Here is a 20,527-nt window from a genome sequence, read left to right on the forward strand (position 1 = left end):
GTGTAGATAGAAGGGGTGTCCGTCATAGTCCGAGTTACTAATCTTCCTCTATGGCATTCTTACGCCAAGACTACTATAAGCTAGGCACCAATTCCCTTCATAAATGTTGCTATGAGCAAAATTTACTAATTGTGTCCAGCAATAATTATGATGGTGCAATCATCAAGATCGTTGGTTTAGAATTGCATGAAAAAGCTGCAAATGCCATTTCATTTTTTGTACTTTTTTATTTATGTAACTAAATGGGAAAATAACCCACCAAATATATGAAATATTTATTTGAAGTAACAATGTATATTTGTTATTTTATTAAACTTTGACAACTTTTTTTGTTCAACATTCAACTATAAAAGTTTAGGGGTAAAATGTACATCAGGTTAATTAGATATAAAGTAGAATATCTTTAGCATAAACATGTAAAACTACACCGTACAAATCAATGACAGCTAGGGCAGGTTCGCTATTAACCATTTGTTGGGAAGCAGAGTTGCAAAAAATACTCAGTTAATAATACAGCTCGTTGACAACAAATGTCTAAAGGGTAAAATCATTTCAACCCCATAGAAGCTGTATTTGATGTTAGACCCAAAAATATGCATATATATTCTATTATTTTCAAGATCCAGCTGTGCTTTATCGATATTAATGCCGAATAACAGCCTGTTGTTGTAGCTTCTTTAACATCCTAAGAAAGGATTCATCCAGAAGAGATTGCTATAATGAGTTCAGTCTCCAACTGAAGTATTTCTGTTGCCATAAATCGGCTGTTGGTGTGGAGCAACTTAACGACCTTGGCATCACCCCATGGGCTCTTGTACTAAAGTTCAGTGTGGAGCATCATCTGTGCGACAGATCTAATGCGATAGTGTAATAAAAAAGTTATGATATAAAATTAGGGGGGCACATTGAGCTGCTGGGGAACCCTAGTTGCCATTGTCTAGGTCTGTTTTGGAATTAATAAGATATGAGTACAGGGAATCGAGATATGCTCAACCTAATAATGCAAAACCTGGATGCATCTGAAATCTCAAAGAAAATCAACGCTTCGATCAAAATTTTAAATGAATGGGAAAAGTTTTGATTTGACAAAGTCTTGCACCAAGAGGTTAAATATAATTCCATGTCAGTGTATCATGTCCATCCAAGCAAACTGATACAAACTGGTTGGCAAGCCAACTCTCTAAAACAGTCCTATAAATATGCTGGAATTGTTAATCTTTCCGTACTCGTCTTTTACGCAGGGACTTCTTCAAGTTATCGCCACCATCTGCACCTTCGTCTGCCTCTTTCATCTGTTGAGAAACGATAGAAGTCTTTCAGCTTGGTAAGCAGGTGAAAAGCATTTGACTAAGGCCACGTTCACATGTTCAGGATTTGGTCAGTATTTTACATCAGTATTTGTAATACAAAACCAGGAGTGGAACAATCAGAATAAGAGAAACACGTCACCACTTCTGTATTTTTCACCCTCTCCTGGTTTTTGCTTACAAATACTGATGTAAAAATATTGAACGTGGTCTAACAATCCAGAGACAGTCAGCTTCTGCTCCATGTACGAGCGTCCTGTACAGACTATAAAAGCAAAACTTAATTCAGTTGTCATCTTTCAAAAAGAACAGGGCTAAATACAAACAATTAGTCCCAGAAAACCCCCCTCCAACCCTAGGGGCTGGTACTTAAGTATTCACTGCCCCTTCAGATCCTGATTTAGACATACCATAACCATTCGGTTTTGTCCCTAGCATTTGCCATCAACTAACCAGGGCTGCACTCCCTTCACAGTTTATCCCTGCACAACAGTACTACCTAAACCTTACTCCTAAGCGGGACATCTCTTGTCTTGGAATTGTATTCTTCCTTCAGTGACTGCACATCAAACCCATCTCTAGTCTCTATTTGTGAGAATTTCAGCGGTTAAGATGACTATACTTCCTAAACTCTTATACCTATTTGAAACTTTACCAGTTTGTATTTCCTATAGGGAGTTGAGAGGTATTCAGTCATCTATTCTCCAACTCACATGGGCTCATAATAGACAAAGGATTAAAAATCAGATTATGCTCACTGGCAGAACCAGGGGTGGATTGGGTGTACCAGATATTGTTAAAGGGGTGGTCCAGTAGTAGGACAACCCCTTCTTAAAGTAAATATTTGGCCCCGATAAAATAATAAAACCTATACTCCCCTCCTATGCTGGCTCTGTTCCAGCAGTGTCAGCACTCGCGGTCCTGGGGCTGTGATGTGGTGGAATAACACGTGAGCCCTGCGCCCAATTAGCGCTGGCGTCACTGTCCCCGCCTTCGTACAAACTGAACATGAAGAGGAATCAGGGTTGCAGCTGATCCCGGATTTCTCTACTTGTACAGTTTGCCCAAAGGCGGGGGACAGTGAAGCCAGCGTGTTCAGTTCAGAGACTGGTGGGGGGGTGGAGAAGAACAAGAAGACCCTGCCCCTACGTCCCACCCCGAAGCACACTGGATGACAGAAGATATTTTCTGAAAACTTCATGAGGTGAGTATTAAACAACCATTCACCGGATCCATTCACATCAGGTATCAGATTAATCAGCATCACAGCACCATTATAGCCATGCCTTTAGTTTATAGGACTAAATCCTGGTGACACCTTTCCTTTAACATCTGTTGAAAATGAATGTTCACTCCCATCAAAGTTTTTATTCTCTTAATATATTGCAATCACATTATACAGAACTGTGTACTTACAATTGCTCATTTTGCCTTTCTACACCGGATAATTCTTCTCTTATCTCTGCTCTATGTAGAAACGGGAAGTCTCTTGTCCCTGCCCTTATCATTCCCCTCTTCAACTCTTGACCCAGTTGCTCCGCTCCACCACCTGCCAGGGACTCATGCGGTGTTTTATGACTCACACAGGGAAAACTGACCTCCTGTTTCTACATAGAGCTTAGAAGGATTCAGCTAGTCAGTTTTTAATCACGTGATGTCATAGACCTAAAGGAACAGAGAAGAATTAACTGGGTAGAAAGGCAAAATGTGCAATTGTAAGTACACAGTGCTATATAATATGATGATTGCAATATATTAGGAGGATAAAAACTTTGATGGCAAGAGGAGTGCTTCTTTAAGAAAAACAAGGCTGTTAGTACAGAGCACATACACAGACGAAGCCTTTCATGTCGGTTTTTGGTGCACTATCTTGAGCCAGGAGAGACGAATTTACCTCATCATCAGAAGACTGATTTACTGTTTCCCCAGCATCTTCATCTTCTTGACTGAATTCCTCATCTTCCTCCTCATTTTCTGTCTTCTCAACTTCATCACCTAGATACACAAAAATCGTTATTTATCATAAAACAAAAGAAAACACGTACAACCTTAATGATTAAGTTTGAACAGTTTTAGCAGAAGATGCGGCACTAACAAAGTCTAATAGATATATAACGAAAAATAGTATATCTGTGTAATGTAAATTAAATGAAAACCGTCATCTTGTTATATGTTAACCCTTTCAGCAGATTGTGTGGTGTGTAGCTTGAGCCCCACACACCTCCGTCAAAATATGTCAACACTAATATATGATCAAGTAACAAAAAATGGTCTCGAACAAGAAGCAGCACACAAAAGAATATCTTTGATGCATTTTTAAAGTAGAAACTTGTTTATTTGTTAGCACTTGTATATAATAAGATAAGTTTGAAAGGGGGAGACAGGGAATAATAAAGGGCACCTGTCATTAGGTTCATGCTGCCTGAACCACGTTTAAGAGAAAATGTAGGCCCCGATTCATCTAGATCGGTGATTTTCTCGCAGATCTTGATGAAGCGCAGTGGTGGAGCAAGATGAGTGGCGTGTGCCACAGGACAAGTCTTACTCTAGTCAGGGTCCTTGCTCCTCTTATTCTTGCTGCAAGTGGTTCAGGAGACATCAATTTAATGACAGGTTCCCTTTAAGAATTAGGCTTCTACATTACTAGGTGTATTGGATCCATACTTTCTGCACAGTTAATCCAAAGAGCATAAACCAGAACAGTTATTCTGATGTATTTCTATAAACACTCAGACACAGCGATTCTGCTAGAATACTAGTTAATTGAAGCAAGGTAATGTTGTATTCAAAACAGAAGTTATACCCACTATACTATGGTAACTCACAGGCTAATTCTGCCATTTTCTAGATACTTATTGAGAGGGACAATATTTTAATGTTTCTTTTTAGAAGTAAATGCTGGTAAATAAGTGTCTTTATTGTTATTTATTTATCAATATAATCTGCAATTTTTTGTGCCAAAATACAAGACATATTGTTAGTGAGATGCATGTTAGGTAAAATTTTGTACATTACCCTCCTATTCAAAGCCAAGAAAGAATTTCTGTTACTAGATGGGATCTGGCATGTAAAAAGTCATTTCAACAACAACAAAAAAAAGACAGTTTTCAGAATGAAATGTTTTGTCGCTGATGAAAGATCTCTGGCGTATCCAAAGTGCTGTGTTTGTGCACAGTATTTTATATAGGGTGTTTCACTGGCTACTTTACCCAGAAAAACTGCTGTAACTTCTACAGGAGTCGGTCAACCGTACTGAAGTTTGGACTCCACATGAAAAACTGATGTTTTAAAGCAGGTGTTGAAAATGTCCACCATCCGCATCCAAGCACACTTTTGCATGCGCCGTTCCATATTGTTGAATATATTCCACAGGAAGTTTGGAGTCATAGCCTGAATTTCTCGCTGTATGTTCTCTCTGTCTGTAATGTTCGTGGCCTGCTACCGTACACTCGACATTTCAAATGGCCCGAAAGGAAAAAATATGGCAGTGTTAAATCAGGCGATCTTGGTGGCCACAGTCCCAGGGATTACTCTGTCATCAAATAAGGCTTGAATACACAGTTTGGACAGCGGATTTCGACCTCCAAACTTCTTTAGAAACTCACTTTGGCACGTCTTTAAGGACTCAGTTTTCCAATAAGTTTTCACGATGAAGACACGCTCCTCCAAACTGTATCTGTACATTGTTAAAGGTGATGTCCGGGACTTTGCAAATAAAAAATGTACCTAAGCATTAACAGGCAGGTGGTTGCGACTTACCTGCCTGTTGTGCCCAGCAATGTTCACCGCTAGCACAGAGAGGTCACTGACCTGCCAGTGGCTCAGCAACTTCCGCTAAAGTCACGTTAACAGAGCGGCGGTTTCTTTTCCGCTCTGATCTGTTGACAGCTGGATCTGTGCTGCCTAAGTGGGAGACCCAGCTGTCATCAAGCATAATGCCAGCAGTCCTGCCCTGTCAGAAGGACAGCCCAGAAGAAGAAGTGCTGCTTTGTTGACAGAGCAGCTGAATTGCCAGCAGGAGCGGTCAGTGACCGCTCTGCGTCGGATGAGAATGGCGCCTGGCACAACAGGCAGATAGGTCGCAATTACCTACCTGTTTATGCTTAGGCACATTTTTTTCTTTTTACAAAGTTCTGGATACCCCTTTAAACAAATGAAAAAGGAATTCGACAGGAGCACCACACATAAACTACCGACACACAGAAAGGCGTGCTGCAAGTCTATCTCGTAGTGGAGACGACCAGCGGGGCGACAGGTCGGCAAGAACACTCGGCACGAGGATGTTTCTCATCACTGTCATTGTGGTTCATTGCACGCTCAGTTCTCATGAACCAAAGTATGTACAGTCCAAATTTCAGTACGGTCGACCAGCGAGTGAATCACCCTATTGGATGATATCACTGACGCAATATTTGCGTCTTTATATAGAAGACTGCCCCTCTAGGCCCAGAGCAGTAAAAAGGCACCAATTTAACAAAGAGATTAATTGTAAAGTGCTGCGAAATATGTTGGCACTATAGAAATAAAGTTGTTATTGTTAAGAGATAGCAATACACACCCTTGTCTAGCTGTGCTTCCTGGTGATCTTCATGGCCTTCTAAATCCCCCTTCTTGATATCTTTCTTGAAAGCAAACTCAGTTTCATTGGACTCTAGAAAATCACTCATTGAGAAGTCTGCATCATCATCTTCTTCAACTTTCTAAAAAAAAAATTACATTAAAGGGTTTATTTCCAAGATCTTTTGCCCTCACCACTTAACCTTATTATTGGTGTACAAAAATATTCTTCCTATAACATTTTGCAGGAAATGTAAAAATGAAATGAGGTTTAATGATAGAATCAATAAATCAAAATGGTAGGAACAAGAGCAGCTAACCTTTCTGGGCCAGCAAAACAAAACCAGAAGACCCACAGGGAGTGCGGCTGTCAGGATGTATAAGCCCCAGAGCCATGGCCGCTCGTCTGCAGCACTCAGGAGTTGATTAATCATGCCTGGCTGAAAGAAAAGTCATAAAAGAAGCATCTTCAAGCTGTTGCAGTCCATCGAAACAGCGGACCTGGCCTCAACCGATTACTCCTGATCAACCAGCTGGATTTGGCTTGGAGCATTTAAGACATTTCTCCATGTCAACATGTATTAGCATTTCATTCAGGCTGAGTATCTGCTACACCTTACCCATTATTATAAACAAAAAGGAACAATAATAAAGGTCAAGAAAAATAATGACATGTTAATTGCTATACATGCTGAAACATGATGTAATTATTTCATTACACATGAAAAATGTTCTACTTAACCTCTTTGGTTGTAAAGCTTAAAGCCAATAAATTATGGAAAAAAAATATTACATAAAAGATGAAAAGGAGTCTTTGGCTCCAGGTGCCACTAACAATTAATGCACTCCAGCGTGGTATTATCTATAATATAACCAGGAATGCGTGTCTCTGTCTGAAGCCTTGATAGACTGCGCATGAGCGACGCGCAGTCTGGCTCCAGACAGAAGACCGCATCCAGCCGTTACAGGTAAGAGGAGTGTATGGCGCCGGAGATTGCGGCGCCATACTTACATACTTACCTGACCGGGAGGAGCGTTGCCGCGGCGCCTCTCTTCGCCGGAGACTGGGGCAGGAGTGAAACGTCGGATCGGAGCATGCGCATAGTGCTATCCGGCGCCATTTTACTGAAGACACATTTGCAGTGTGTCTTCAGCAAAATGGCGCCGGACAGCGCGGTGCTAAGGCGACACACTCCTCCCCTGGCCTCCGGCAGAACAGGACGCAGCAGCGCTGGACCACAGAGAAGAAAGGTGAGTATAACTGTTTATTTTTTTGTATGTGTGTACAGCGTGAAAGGGATGGGGGGGGCACACATACCAGGATTGGGGGGTGAGGGGACCATGCATACCAGGATTGGGGGGTGAGGGGACCACACATACCAGGATTGTGGGATGAGGGGATCATGCATACCAGGATGAGGGGTACCACGCATACCAGGATTGGGGGGTGAGGGGACCATGCATACCAGGATTGCGGGGACCATGCATACCAGGATTGGGGGGTGAGGGGTACCACACATACCATGATTGGGGGGTGAGGGGACCATGCATACCAGGATGAGGGGTACCACACATACCATTATTGGGGGATGAGGGGACCATGCATACCAGGATTGGGGGGTGAGGGACCATGCATACCAGGATTGGGGGGTGAGGGGACCATGCATACCAGGATTGGGGGTGAGGGGTACCATACATACAGGATAGGAATGCGGGGTACCATGCATACCAGGATGAGGAATGGGGTGCCATGCATACCAGGATGAGGGCTATCATACATACCAGAATAGGGATGAGGGGTACCATGCATACCAGGGTAAGGATGAGGGGTGCCATGCATACTAGGGTAAGTATGAGGGGTGCCATGCATACTAGGATGAGGGATTGGGTGCCATGCATACCAGGTTTCTGGGATGAGGAGGCCATACATACCAGAATTGGGATGAGGAGTGCCATGCATACCAGGATGAGGGGTACCATACATATCAGAATAGGGATGAGGGGTACCATACATACCAGGATAGGGATGAGGGGTACCATGTATACCAGGATTGGGCATGAGGGGCCCATGCGTACCAGGATAGGGATGAGGAGTGCCATGCATACCAGGATGGGGGTGAGAGAGCCATGCATACCAGGTTTGGGGATGACGGAGCCATGCATACCAGGATTGGGGATGAGGGAGCCATGCATACCAGGATTGAGGATGAGGGAGCCATGCATACCAGGATTGAGGATGAGGGGTGCCATGCATACCAGGATTGGGGATGAGGGGTGCCATGCATACCAGGATTGGGGATGAGGGGTATCATGCATACCAGGATTGGGGATGAGGGAGCCATGCATACCAGGATTGGGGATGAGGGAGCCATGCATACCAGGATTGGGGATGAGGGGTGCCATGCATACCAGGATAGGGATGAGGGGTGCCATGCATACCAGGATTGGGGATGAGGGAGCCATGCATACCAGGATTGGGGATGAGGGAGTCATGCATACCAGGATTGGGGATGAGGGGTGCCATGCGTACCAGGATTGGGGATGAGGGGTGCCATGCATACCAGGATTGGGGATGAGGGAGCCATGCATACCAGGATTGGGGATGAGGGAGCCATGCATACCAGGATTGGGGATGAGGGAGCCATGCATACCAGGATTGGGGATGAGGGAGCCATGCATACCAGGATTGGGGATGAGGGAGCCATGCATATCAGGATTGAGGATGAGGGAGCCATGCATACCAGGATTGGGGATGAGGGGTGCCATGCATACCAGGATTGGGGATGAGGGGTGCCATGCACACCAGGATTGGGGATGAGGGGTGCCATGCATACCAGGATGAGGGATACCATACATATCCCTATCCTGGTATGCATGGCACCCCTCATCCCCAATCCTGGTGTGCATGGCACCCCTCATCCCCAATCCTGGTGTGCATGGCACCTCTCATCCCCAATCCTGGTATGTGTGGTACTCCTCATCCCTATCCTGGTATGCATGGTAACCCATCCCTTATCCCTATCCTGGTAAGGGATGGGTTACCATGCATACCAGGATAGGGATGAGGAGTACCACACATACCAGGATTGGGGATGAGGGGTGCCACCCATACCAGTATTGGGGGTGAGGGGTGCCATGCATACCAGGATTGGGGATGAGGGGTGCCATGCCTTCCAGGATTGGGGTTGAGGGGTGGCATGCATACCAGGATTGGGGGTGAGGGGTGCCATGCATAAAAGGATTGGGGGTGAGGGGTGCCATGCATACCAGGATTGGGGGTGAGGGGTGCCATGCATACCAGGATTGGGGGTGAGGGGTGCCATGCATACCAGGATGGGGATGAGGGGTGCCATGCATACCAGGATAGGATGGTGGGGACAGGATGAGGGCAGCACAAATACCAAGAGGGGGGCAGCACATACCAGCATGGGAGACCATATACCAATAAAAATGCTCGCCACCCGGGCGTAGAACGGGTTCAATAGCTAGTACAATATATACACAGATATCTGTTCACCACACCCACTGATACTTATATTTACATATGTAATCACTGATATGTGAAGTATATACAGTGGGTGAAATAAGTATTGAACACGTCACCAATTTTCTAAGTAAATATATTTCTAAATGTGCCCTTGACATAAAATTCTCACCAGATGTCGGTAACAACCCATCCAATCCACACAGGAAAATAAATCAAACCATAGATGTCCATAAATTAAGTTATGTATAGTAACGAGAAATTACACAGGGAAAAAGTACTTAACACGCTTACTTAAATTTCTTTAATACTTCGTACAAAAGCCTTTGTGGGTGATAGCAGCTTCAAGACGCCTCCTGTATGGAGAAACTAGTCGCATGCAATCCTGAAGGTCCCGAAGGTCCCGTGGGCTCCTTCTATGAACTCTGAGCTTTAGCTCCCTTCCATAAATTTTCTATTGGATTCAGGTCAGGTATTTGGCTGGGCCATTCCAGCAGCTTTATTTTCTTTTTCTGAAACCAACAGAGTTTCTTTGGCTGTGTTTGGGATTATTGTCTTCCTGAAATGTTCACCCTTGTTTCATCTTCATCATCTGGGTAGATGGCAGAAGATTTTTCTCAAGATTGTCTAGGTACATTTGTCCATTCAGTTTCCTTCAATTATATGATGTTTGCTAGTGCCGTATGCTGAAAAACAGACCCACACCATGATATTCCCACCTCCAAACTTCACTGTTGGTATGGTGTTTTGGGGGTGATATGCAGTGCCTTTTGGTCTCCAAACATGGTGTGTACTATGGTATCCAAAGAGTTAATTTTGGTCTCATCTGACCAAACTGTATTCTTCCAGTATTTCACAAGCATCTCCAAATGTTGTTGAGCAAACTTTAAACGGGCTTGAACATGCTTTTTGTTCAGCAATGGAGTCTTGCTTGGTGAGCGTGCATTCAGGCCATGGAAGTTGAGTGTATTACTTATTGTTTTCTTTGAAACAATTGTACCTGCTGATTCCAAGTCTTTTTGTAACTCTCCACAGGTGTTCATTGGCTTTTGGACAACTCTTCTGATAATTCTTTTTACTGCTGTGTCTGAAATCTTAAGGGGAGCACCTGGTCGTGGTCGGTTTATGGTGAAATGATGTTCTTTCCTCTTCCAGATTATGGCCCTAACAGTGCGTCACTGGAACCTTCCGTAGTTTAGAAATTCTTCTGTAACCAATGCCATCAGTATGTTTTCCCACAATAAGGTTGCAAAGGTCTAGAGACAGCTCACTGGTTTTACCCATCATGAGATGTTTCTTGTGTAGCACCTTGGTAATGAGACATCTTTTTATAGGCCATCAATTAGAATTGCTTTCTAATTACTGATAGATTTCAGATGGTCTCATGACATTCCATGGCTTTTTGCACCTCTCTTTCTTCATGTATTAAATACCTTTTCCCTGAGTCATTTCATATTATTACACACAACTTAATTTATGGACATGTTTGGTTTGATTTCTTTGCCTGTATGGATTGGATGGGTTGTTACTGACATCTGGTGAGAATTTCATATCAATAGCACCTTTAAAAATTTATAACTTAAAAAATTGGTGACGTGTTCAATACTTATTTCATCCGCTGTATATGTATGTATATATATATACACATATATATACAGTACAGACCAAAAGTTTGGACATACCTCATTTAAAGATTTTTCTGTATTTTCAAGACTATGAAAATTGTACATTCACACTGAAGGCATCAAAACTATGAATTAACACTTGTGGAATTATATACTTAACAAAAAAGTGTGAAACAACTGAAAATATGTCTTATATTCTAGGATCTTCAAAGTAGCCACCTTTTGCTTTGATGACTGCTTTGCACACTCTTGGCATTCTCTTGATGAGCTTCAAGAGGTAGTCACCGGAAATGGTTTTCACTTCACAGGTGTGCCCTGTCAGGTTTAATAAGTGGGATTTCTTGCTTTATAAATGGGGTTGGGACCATCAGTTGTGTTGTGCAGAAGTCAGGTGGATACACAGCTGATAGTCCTACTGAATAGACTGTTAGAATTTGTATTATGGCAAGAAAAAAGCAGCTAAGTAAAGAAAAACGAGTGGCCATCATTACTTTAAGAAATGAAGGTCAGTCAGTGCGAAAAATTGGGAAAACTTTGAAAGTGTCCCCAAGTGCAGTTGCAAAAACCATCAAGCGCTACAAAGAAACTGGCTCACATGAGGACTGCCCCAGGAAAGGAAGACCAAGAGTCACCTCTGCTTCTGAGTATAAGTTTATCTGAGTCACCAGCCTCAGAAATCGCAGGTTAACAGCAGCTTAGATTAGAGACCAGGTCAATGCCACACAGAGTTCTAGCAGCAGACACATCTCTTCAACAACTGTTAAGAGGAGACTTTGTGCAGCAGGCCTTCATGGTAAAATAGCTGCTAGGAAACCACGGCTAAGGACAGGCAACAAGCAGAAGAGACTTGTTTAGGCTAAAGAACACAAGGAATGGACATTAGACCAGTGGAAATCTGTGCTTTGGTCTGATGAGTCCAAATTTGAGATCTTTGGTTCCAACCACCGTGTCTTTGTGCGATGCAGAAAAGGTGAACGGATGGACTCTACATGCCTGGTTCCCACCGTGAAGCATGGAGGAGGAGGTGTGATGATGTGGGGGTGCTTTGCTGGTGACACTGTTGGGGATTTGTTCAAAATTAAAGGCATACTGAACCAACATGGCTACCACAGCATCTTGCAGCGGCATGCTATTCCATACGATTTGCGATTAGTTGGACCATCATTTATTTTTCAACAGAACAATGACCCCAAACACACCTCCAGGCTGTGTAAGGGCTATTTGACCAAGAAGGAGAGTGATGGGGTACTACGCCAGATGACCTGGCCTCCACAGTCACCAGACCTGAACCCAATCGAGATGGTTTGAGGTGAGCTGGACCGCAGAGTGAAGGCAAAAGGGCCAACAAGTGCTAAGCATCTCTGGAAACTCCTTCAAGATTGTTGGAAGACCATTTCTGGTGACTACCTCTTGAAGCTCATCAAGAGAATGCCAAGAGTGTGCAAAGCAGTCATCAAAGCAAAAGGTGGCTACTTTGAAGAACCTAGAATATAAGACATATTTTCAGTTGTTTCACACTTTTTTGTTAAGTATATAATTCCACATGTGTTAATTCATAGTTTTGATGCCTTCAGTGTGAATGTACAATTTTCATAGTCATGAAAATACAGAAAAATCTTTAAATGAGAAGGTGTGTCCAAACTTTTGGTCTGTACTGTGTGTATATATATATATATATATATATATATATATATATATATATATATATATACACATACACATACAGTGTGGAAAATAAGTATTTGATACACCTCCGATTTTGCAAGTTTTCCCACCTACAAAGGATGGAGAAGTCTGTCATTTTTATCATAGGTGCACTTCAACTGTGAGAGACAGAATCTTAAAAAAAATCCAGAAAATCACATTGTATGATTTTTACATAACTAATTTACATTTTATTGCCTGAAATAAGTATTTGATACAATAGAAAAACAGAACCTAATATTTGCTACAGAAACCTTTGTTTGTAATTACAGAGGTCAGACGTTTCCTGTAGTTCTTGAGCAAGTTTGCACACACTGCAGCAGGGATTTTGGCTCACTCCTCCATACAGATCTTCTCCAGATCTTTCAGGTTCCGGAGCGGTTGCCAGGCAACGTTGAGTTTCAGCTCTCTCCAAAGATTTTCTATTGGGTTCAGGTCTGGAAACTGGATAGGCCACTCCAGGACCATGAATGCTACTTATGGAGCCACTCCTTAGTTGCTCTGGCTGTGTGTTTTGGGTCATTGTCATGCAGGAAGACCCAGCCATGACCTATCTTCAATGCTCTTACTGAGGAAAGGAGGTTGTTGACCAAAATCTTGCAAATCATGACCCCATCCATCCTCCCTTCAATACGGTGCAGTTGTCCTGTCACCTTTGCAGAAAAGCACCCCCAAAGTATGATGTTTCCCCCACCATGCTTCACGGTTGGGACAGTGTTCTTGAATTTGTACTCATACTTCTTCCTCTTAACACAGCGAGTGGAGTTGATACCAAAAAGTTCTATTTTGGTCTGATCTGACCACATGACCTTCTCCCATGCCTCATCTGGATCATCCATATGGTCATTGGCAAACTTCAAACGGGTCTAGACATGAGCTGACGTGAGCAGGGGGACCTTGCGTGCCCTGCAGGATTTTAATCCATGACGGCGTAGTGTGTTACTAACGGTAATGTTTGAGACTGTTGTCCCAGCTTTCTTCAGGTCATTGACCAGGTGCTCCCACGTATGTAGATCAGGGCTGATTCCAGACCTTTCTCAGAATCATCCTTACCCCACGAGGCGAGATCTAGCATGGAGCCCCAGATCGAGGAAGATTGACAGTCATCTTGTGTTTTTTCCATTTTCTAATAATTGTGCCAACAGTTGTTGCCTTCTTTCTAAGCTGCTTGCCTATTGTTATGTAGCCCATCCCAGCCTTGTGCAGGTCTACAATGTTGTCCCTGGTTTCCTTAGACAGCTCTTTGGTCTTGGCCATGGTGTGGAGGAGAGGTTGGAGTGTGGACAGGTGTCTTTTACACAGGTAACAAGTTCAAACAGGTACAATTAATACAGGTAATGAGTGAAGAGTAGCAGGGCTTCTTAAAGAAAAACTATGTGGGAGCCAGAATTCTTGCTGGTTGGTAGGTGATCAAATACTTATTTTATGCAATCAAATGCAATTTAATTATTTAAAAATCATACAATGTGATTTTCTGGTTTTTATTGTTAGATTCTGTCTCTGAGTTGAAGTTTACCTACGATAAAAATTACAGACCTCTCCATTCTTTGTAGGTGGGAAAACTTGCAATATCGTCAGTGTATCAAATACTTATTTTCCCCACTGTATGTATATATATATATATATTGCATTCATACATGTGTTAATGTAAGGATGGGACAAGACGTAGGTGGCTACTAGGGGTACGATTAAGGGGAATTGGAATTTATAGATTATATGGGCAATTACCATATTTTTCGTATTATAAAACGCACTTTTTTTCTTGCAAATTTGGGAGGAAAAAGGGGTTGTGTCTTATAATACGAAGGTACGGTATTTTCCCTGGGGGGCGGCATCGGTGGTGCGGGGTCACAGATACAGGAGGTTGGCGGAGGCTGCGGCAGGAGTCAGCCGATGCTGCGGGCCCTGTCCTCTCAGCAGGGTCGCTGATTCAGGATGACTTGGGCGGTGGTGGTGGCGGGAGTGGGGTGATGCTGCGGGTCCCGTCCTCTCAAAATAATTAGTCTCCCGAGATTTTGTCTCTCGAGATCTCAATTTGCGCATGCTCTGGCAGCCATTTTCTCTAAGCCCACCGCAGGGCTATGTACGGGAGAGGGAACCTACACTCACCGCCGACTTCTTCTGAGGACGGGGCCCAAAGCATCGCATCACTCCCACCGCCACCACAACCCAAGTCATTCGGAATCAGCGACCCTTCTGAGAGGACGGGGGCCGCAGTATCACCCAACTCCTGCCGCAGCCGCCGCCAACCTCCTGTATCTGTGACCCCTGCTCCACCACCATCGCCCCCCCAGGTAAAATGGATTATAATGCGCACCATTTTATAAAAAACAACTTTTTTTTCCTATTTTGCACCCCTTGCATCTTATAATTCGGTGTGTCTTATAATCAGCAAAATACAGTAGTTTAGCTATAAGATGGAAAGTATGATATGCGTTATGTATGTAATGGGGGGCCTGTAAATCACTGTACATTTTATATATATTCTTACAGACACTTACACACACAGATAAATACATATACAGTAAGTATACAGCAAACCTCATTGGCACTGGCCACCAGTTTCTTCAGTCCCCAGCTATCAGAAGCCCAGCGGTCTGCCACTTCCTTCTCTGTACAGATAATAAAGTTGTCAAAATAGATATCAGGCGTCATTGACCAAAGCTCCAAACCAATGGCACTAAAAGTCGTCATTCTGAATGGATTGAGGTCCTCAAAGTAATGTGGGTTTGGGATTTTACGTGGTTTCCAAATTCCCTGAACAAAGAAGAGAAAAAAAATCAGATCTAGTATAAAATGTAACACAGTAAAAACTAGTAGTAGTATCGACCATACAGAATAATCACCTGGTAATTAGGGTTCTCAATCATAGGAGGCTTCCACTGTCCCTTGTAATTAGGATTGCCTATGAGTGGGGGTGTCCACTCTCCACATCCAGGTGCAGGCTTACACTTCGGGTTGGAAATCAGAGGAGCTTCCCAATCGCCATCCATGTCTTCATTCCTAACAATACCATATGGGCCCTTCATTATATTGTAATATCACAGAAATAATACATGTACATGGAAAATACTCTACTATATCTTCATGGCAGGCCGCTGATAAAAACCCACACAGGATGACTGGCAAGGTTTTTTGACAGCAAAGAATTGCAATTTTTTGCTGAAACTGCATTAAAATGTTCCAGCCTTTAAATTGCAATACGAGTGTATTCACCTCTGTTCATATATCAGTATAATGTACATAAAAAGTTAAGGACCTTTGTAAAACAATGTGTTATACTGATGCTTTACAACAGCGGGTATTAATGTCCAGAGATTTGTACTCAATGAAGTGCTATCTTTCTGACACCGAAGTCTCCCATTGAATTATAGGAGTTGAGTTAAGCTGGTGACCCAATGTAGATGTGGCCTAGTTTACACCTTAAAGGGGTTTTCCCACGAACGAAAGTTGATTTTAATTAAATGATCTTGGAAAAATAATAAGTTCCACACTTGGATGTGTTTAGTCATATTGAAGAAATTTTACCACTATCATGAAGTACAATATGTCACGAAAAAACAATCTCAGAATCAGTGGGATCTGTTGAAGTGTTCCAGAGTAATTACCTCATAAAGTGACAGTGGTCAGAATTGAAAAAGTTGGCTTTGTTTGGAAGGTGAAAACAGGCTCGGGGGTGAAAGGGTTAAGAGAGAGTCGCCACCAGACATGTCTGGAGGCACCTTATCTCCGAGAGATAATAAGATTGGTATCCGAAATCACACATGCCAGATTGATATTTTCCTCGACAATAATAATAATCTTTTTATTTATATAGCGCCAACATATTCCGCAGCGCTTTACAATTCAGACAATTTATAGACATTATGGGCACTGTCCCCACTGGGGCTCACAATCTACATTCCATCAGTATGTCCTTGGAGTGTGGGAGGAAACCGGACAATCTGGAGGAAACCCACGCAAACACGGGCAATCAAATAGTAACAAGCTGATCGGCACTCCGTATAATCGTGGTGCACGTGGAGAGAAACAGCAAAATGGAAAGAAATCCCGGCACTCATTTGTAGAAAAGCCTGGGATGGGCTGAAACGTCTCTGATATGTTTTTCGATTTCCCAGGATTAAATAAGCAATCATTCTACATGTGAGTGCCGGGATTTCTTTCTTTGTATGAGGGGCTTTATTCTTGTGTACTGATGTGTCATAACGACCAAGGATACCACAGCTCAATTACCTTCTAGTTCTACTTTAGTGCAACAATTACTAAAATTGTGCACAAAATTGCTAAATTTTTATATGCAAATTGCCTCTTCAAAGAAAAGGAGGACTTGAACTCTATGGCGCCACCTATTAGAAGCAGCAATCTTACAAGTTAAAATTGACCCTTTAACGAGTCGTGCAATATGACTTAGGATAAAAGCCAAATCAGAATCTCAATTTGCAGACACGGTGTTTTGGGTTGTTGGCCCTCGTCAGTGCAAAGTATGAGAACTGATTTGGCTACGTGAGAAGCTCTGGACTGAGGTCTAAGGGGTAACGTTTCTCCTTGTGGAGCGTGACATACCGCCATGCCAAAGCCGGTATATCACTCTCCACAAGGAGAAAAGTTACCCCTTAGACCACAATTTTTATAGCGTTTATATCTACTTAAAATGAGCTGAAATGTGGACATATGCTTTTAAACCCCTATCCTTGATATATTAATGGAGTATCTATGCAGTCCTGGGGATTTCTAGTTCCAAAATGTTTTTTTGTGAAATACTGAAATGCAGGACGCAAACAAACAAACAAGCACATACAGCTTCTTACCAGTCACTTGGCTTCTGAGCCTCTGGATCAGGTACCAGATGAGGCTCACCATCCAGCCAGCCTTCTGGTTTCACAGCATTCACATCCTCAATCTTATCAGGGCCCCCTTCATCCCTGAAAGACATATTAGAACTACACTTCAGACACACCATAATTATAGCAACTCATAATAAATAAAATACAGTATTGCCACTGAGAAGGTCAAGTCAGGATAAAATGAAAATGTGAAACTTAATATTGAATTCATGAGCCAAGGAAATGTAATAGCCGGTAGGGTTCTCTAATGAGACGGGTAGAAGTCCCTCAGATACAATCAATGGAAATGACTGTGAAGCCCTAGACAGCAGCTGAAAGATTTCAAGTGCATTTGCTACTTGGCTCTTACTACAGCAGTATATATGGAATTATTATTTATTATCAGACTAAATTATTAATTCCCTTTTTTTCACAAATGTGCATCCACTCTGCAGAAGACATCCCTCTAAAAGTAATATCAGAGGCTCCACACTTCATCTGGGTACCACAGACGTATAAAGGCTGCCTGAAATATTATATATGTATTATGTCAGATCCAGGCTTCTCACACAAAGCAAAAATCATCTGAAGCTGTCATTACACAAGATAATTATTGACATTGACAGATCCCAGCTTTAATATGCAGATTTTTCCATAAATCTGTTAATAATAGCCAGTGTTATCACGTGAAGCTTGTGGGCCCCAATGCAAAATCTCCAACAAGGTTTCCAATTATCACAGGTCTTTAATAGGGCTAGTCTTCTCATATGGGCTAAAAGGACCATTTTGGGCTCCCCTGTACCCATTATAGTTACATAGTTACACCAATGATAGTAACAGAAGGGATTTTAATGGGAATCTGTCACTAGGTTTTGCTTACTAATCTTGGAGCAGCATGATGTAGAGACAGAGACCCTGATTGTAGCAATATGACACTTACTGGGCTGCATGCTGTAGTTTTATTTATTTCAAATTATATTTATTGTTTTTTAATGGGGGGAATACAATACACACGATGGGATTAAAAACATGGAAATAACAAGGTCAGTAGGAAGGGAAGGCAAGGGTATATGGTTGGGGAAGGATTGGAGGGACATAGGAAATAAATGTGAATTTACAGTAGGTCAATCAATCCATTTGCACTCTACTTAAAATCTGAACATAAATCAAAGAACCGTTTATTTTCAGGAAAAGGTAAAAAAAAAAGAGGTATCTGGTATTAATATGACATTGGGAAAAGTCTTAGATCTTACTGGGACTCTTTAGAGGAAAAATTAGTGTTCCATAAGGACCAATGAGTATCATACTTCTTCACTGTGTTATTTCTCATGGAGGCCGCAAGTTCAAAAGTGTTATTTGTGGTTACTCTGTCAATTACCTCTGATATCAAAGGCACATTTGTTTGTTTCCAATTAGTTGTTATAAGTAATTTTGTAACCAAAAAAAGATGGGTAGCAATTGGTCTAACTTTTTGAGATAGATCTTCTGCTTCCAATGAAAGAAGTGCTAAATGAAGAGAATAAGGGATATCTACATTACATACTTTGCTCAGTAATTCAAATACTTCTTTCCATAAATTTACTATTAATGGACATTCCCATAGTACTGTATATGATAAAGGCTACCTTTGAGTCCATAGTGTCTCCAGCAGGATTCAGATTGATTCTGAAATGCTTTGTGCATCCTTACCGGTGTGAAATACCACCTAGTCAAGGTTTTATAATATGTTTCTTGCAAGCTAGCATTACTTGAGTTTGTGTATGTCATTTTAATTGCTTTCCTCCATCTTTCTGTGGAGAATGGAGTACCCATATCTCTTTCCCAGTTATTCATATACGTTTGTTTTGTAAATAAATGATCTTCATTGAAATTTGCATAAATGTTTTTTGTGTTCCACAAAGTGTTCTTTTCTGGGTTTTTCAAAAGACAAAATATTTCTCTAGAAATAACCAAAGGGAATTTGTATTTTTTTCTGATATATTTCCTTATCTCAAGATATGTATAAAATTCTATATCAGGAAGCCTATATTTCTCTTTGAGTTGCTGAAAAGTGTAAAAGGAATCTGCTTTATTTTCCTTCAGTATTCCAGAGAAATCTTTGATCCCTTTTCTCTCCCATAATCTATGGTCAAAATTTGAAATGGCAATTTTGAGAGTGGAAATAGGGATATTTTCTAGATTGGCTGGTATGATGTTAGAATTCGTTGCATTAAACAGTAATTTCCATGCTAATATAGTGATGATTTTTTTCATGGCCGGATGTAACGGTAAATCTAATGATTTGTCAAAAAGAAATGACAATACCATTGCTAAAAAGGGTAAGTCCTTGTTGAATTCTCTCTCTAATTCGATCCAACAGAGTTTAATGGGTAAATTTAGGAGGCAGTTCCTACTCTGCATGACTAAATTAGCAAGGTGGTACACATTTAAATTGGGGACACTCATGCCTCCATTTAATTTGTGTTTATAAATAATCTGTTTAGAAATTCTAGGAGGTTTGCAACTCCAGATAAAGTTTGATAATTGTTTTTGAAATTTGTTCATCCAGACTTGTAGAATGAGAAGAGGTATGGCGCGAAAAATATATTGGAGCTTGGGAAGCAGAGACATTTTATATATAGTTATTTTTCCCAACCAAGAAGTTTCTACCTTCTCTATCTTAGAAATGCTTTCTCGTATTTCTTTATAGATGTTAGATAGATTTATTTCTATAATCTTGTCCCCGGGTTTTGTCAATTTAATCCCAAGATATGTAATACTGGCTTTTTCCCATGTGTAAGGAAATTCATTTTTGATTATAATTTTTATATTTTTTGTCTCTAGATCTGTGTTAAAACTTAAGATTTTTGATTTACTTGGGTTAATTTTATAATATGAGATTTTAGAGAATTATTTAATTAAATGAGTTAGTTCCCGGATAGAGTTCAGTGGGTTTGTTAACATTAAAATGATATCATCCGTGAAAAGGCTCATCTTGTATTGTTTTTTATTCGTTGGAACACCTGTGATTAAATTATTCATCCTGAT

The 20,527-nt window shown here is 41.6% G+C and overlaps 1 protein-coding gene across 3 annotated transcripts in view; it reads right to left on the bottom strand.

Moving 5' to 3' along the window:
- Window positions 1-329: 329 nt before the first annotated feature.
- CLGN (calmegin) overlaps window positions 330-20,527 on the bottom strand; it is a 123,454-nt gene continuing 103,256 nt past the window's right edge. For 2 of the 3 annotated variants that reach the window (XM_073642013.1, XM_073642031.1), the window contains 7 exons: window positions 17,486-17,599; window positions 15,524-15,680; window positions 15,219-15,434; window positions 6,185-6,304; window positions 5,866-6,007; window positions 3,202-3,302; window positions 334-1,292 (listed from right to left, as the gene is read on the bottom strand). In XM_073642013.1, coding sequence (XP_073498114.1) covers window positions 1,212-1,292; window positions 3,202-3,302; window positions 5,866-6,007; window positions 6,185-6,304; window positions 15,219-15,434; window positions 15,524-15,680; window positions 17,486-17,599 — 931 coding nt within the window. In that variant the 3' untranslated portion in view covers window positions 334-1,211. Of the gene's footprint in view, window positions 1,293-3,201; window positions 3,303-5,865; window positions 6,008-6,184; window positions 6,305-15,218; window positions 15,435-15,523; window positions 15,681-17,485; window positions 17,600-20,527 lie in introns of all 3 variants that reach the window. The other variant, XM_073642022.1, reaches the window with a different exon arrangement.

Source organism: Phyllobates terribilis, unplaced genomic scaffold, assembly GCF_046119375.1.
Source record: "Phyllobates terribilis strain yellow unplaced genomic scaffold, ASM4611937v1 Scaffold_1__5_contigs__length_1240528914, whole genome shotgun sequence".
NCBI classification, from domain to species: Eukaryota; Metazoa; Chordata; class Amphibia; order Anura; family Dendrobatidae; genus Phyllobates; species Phyllobates terribilis.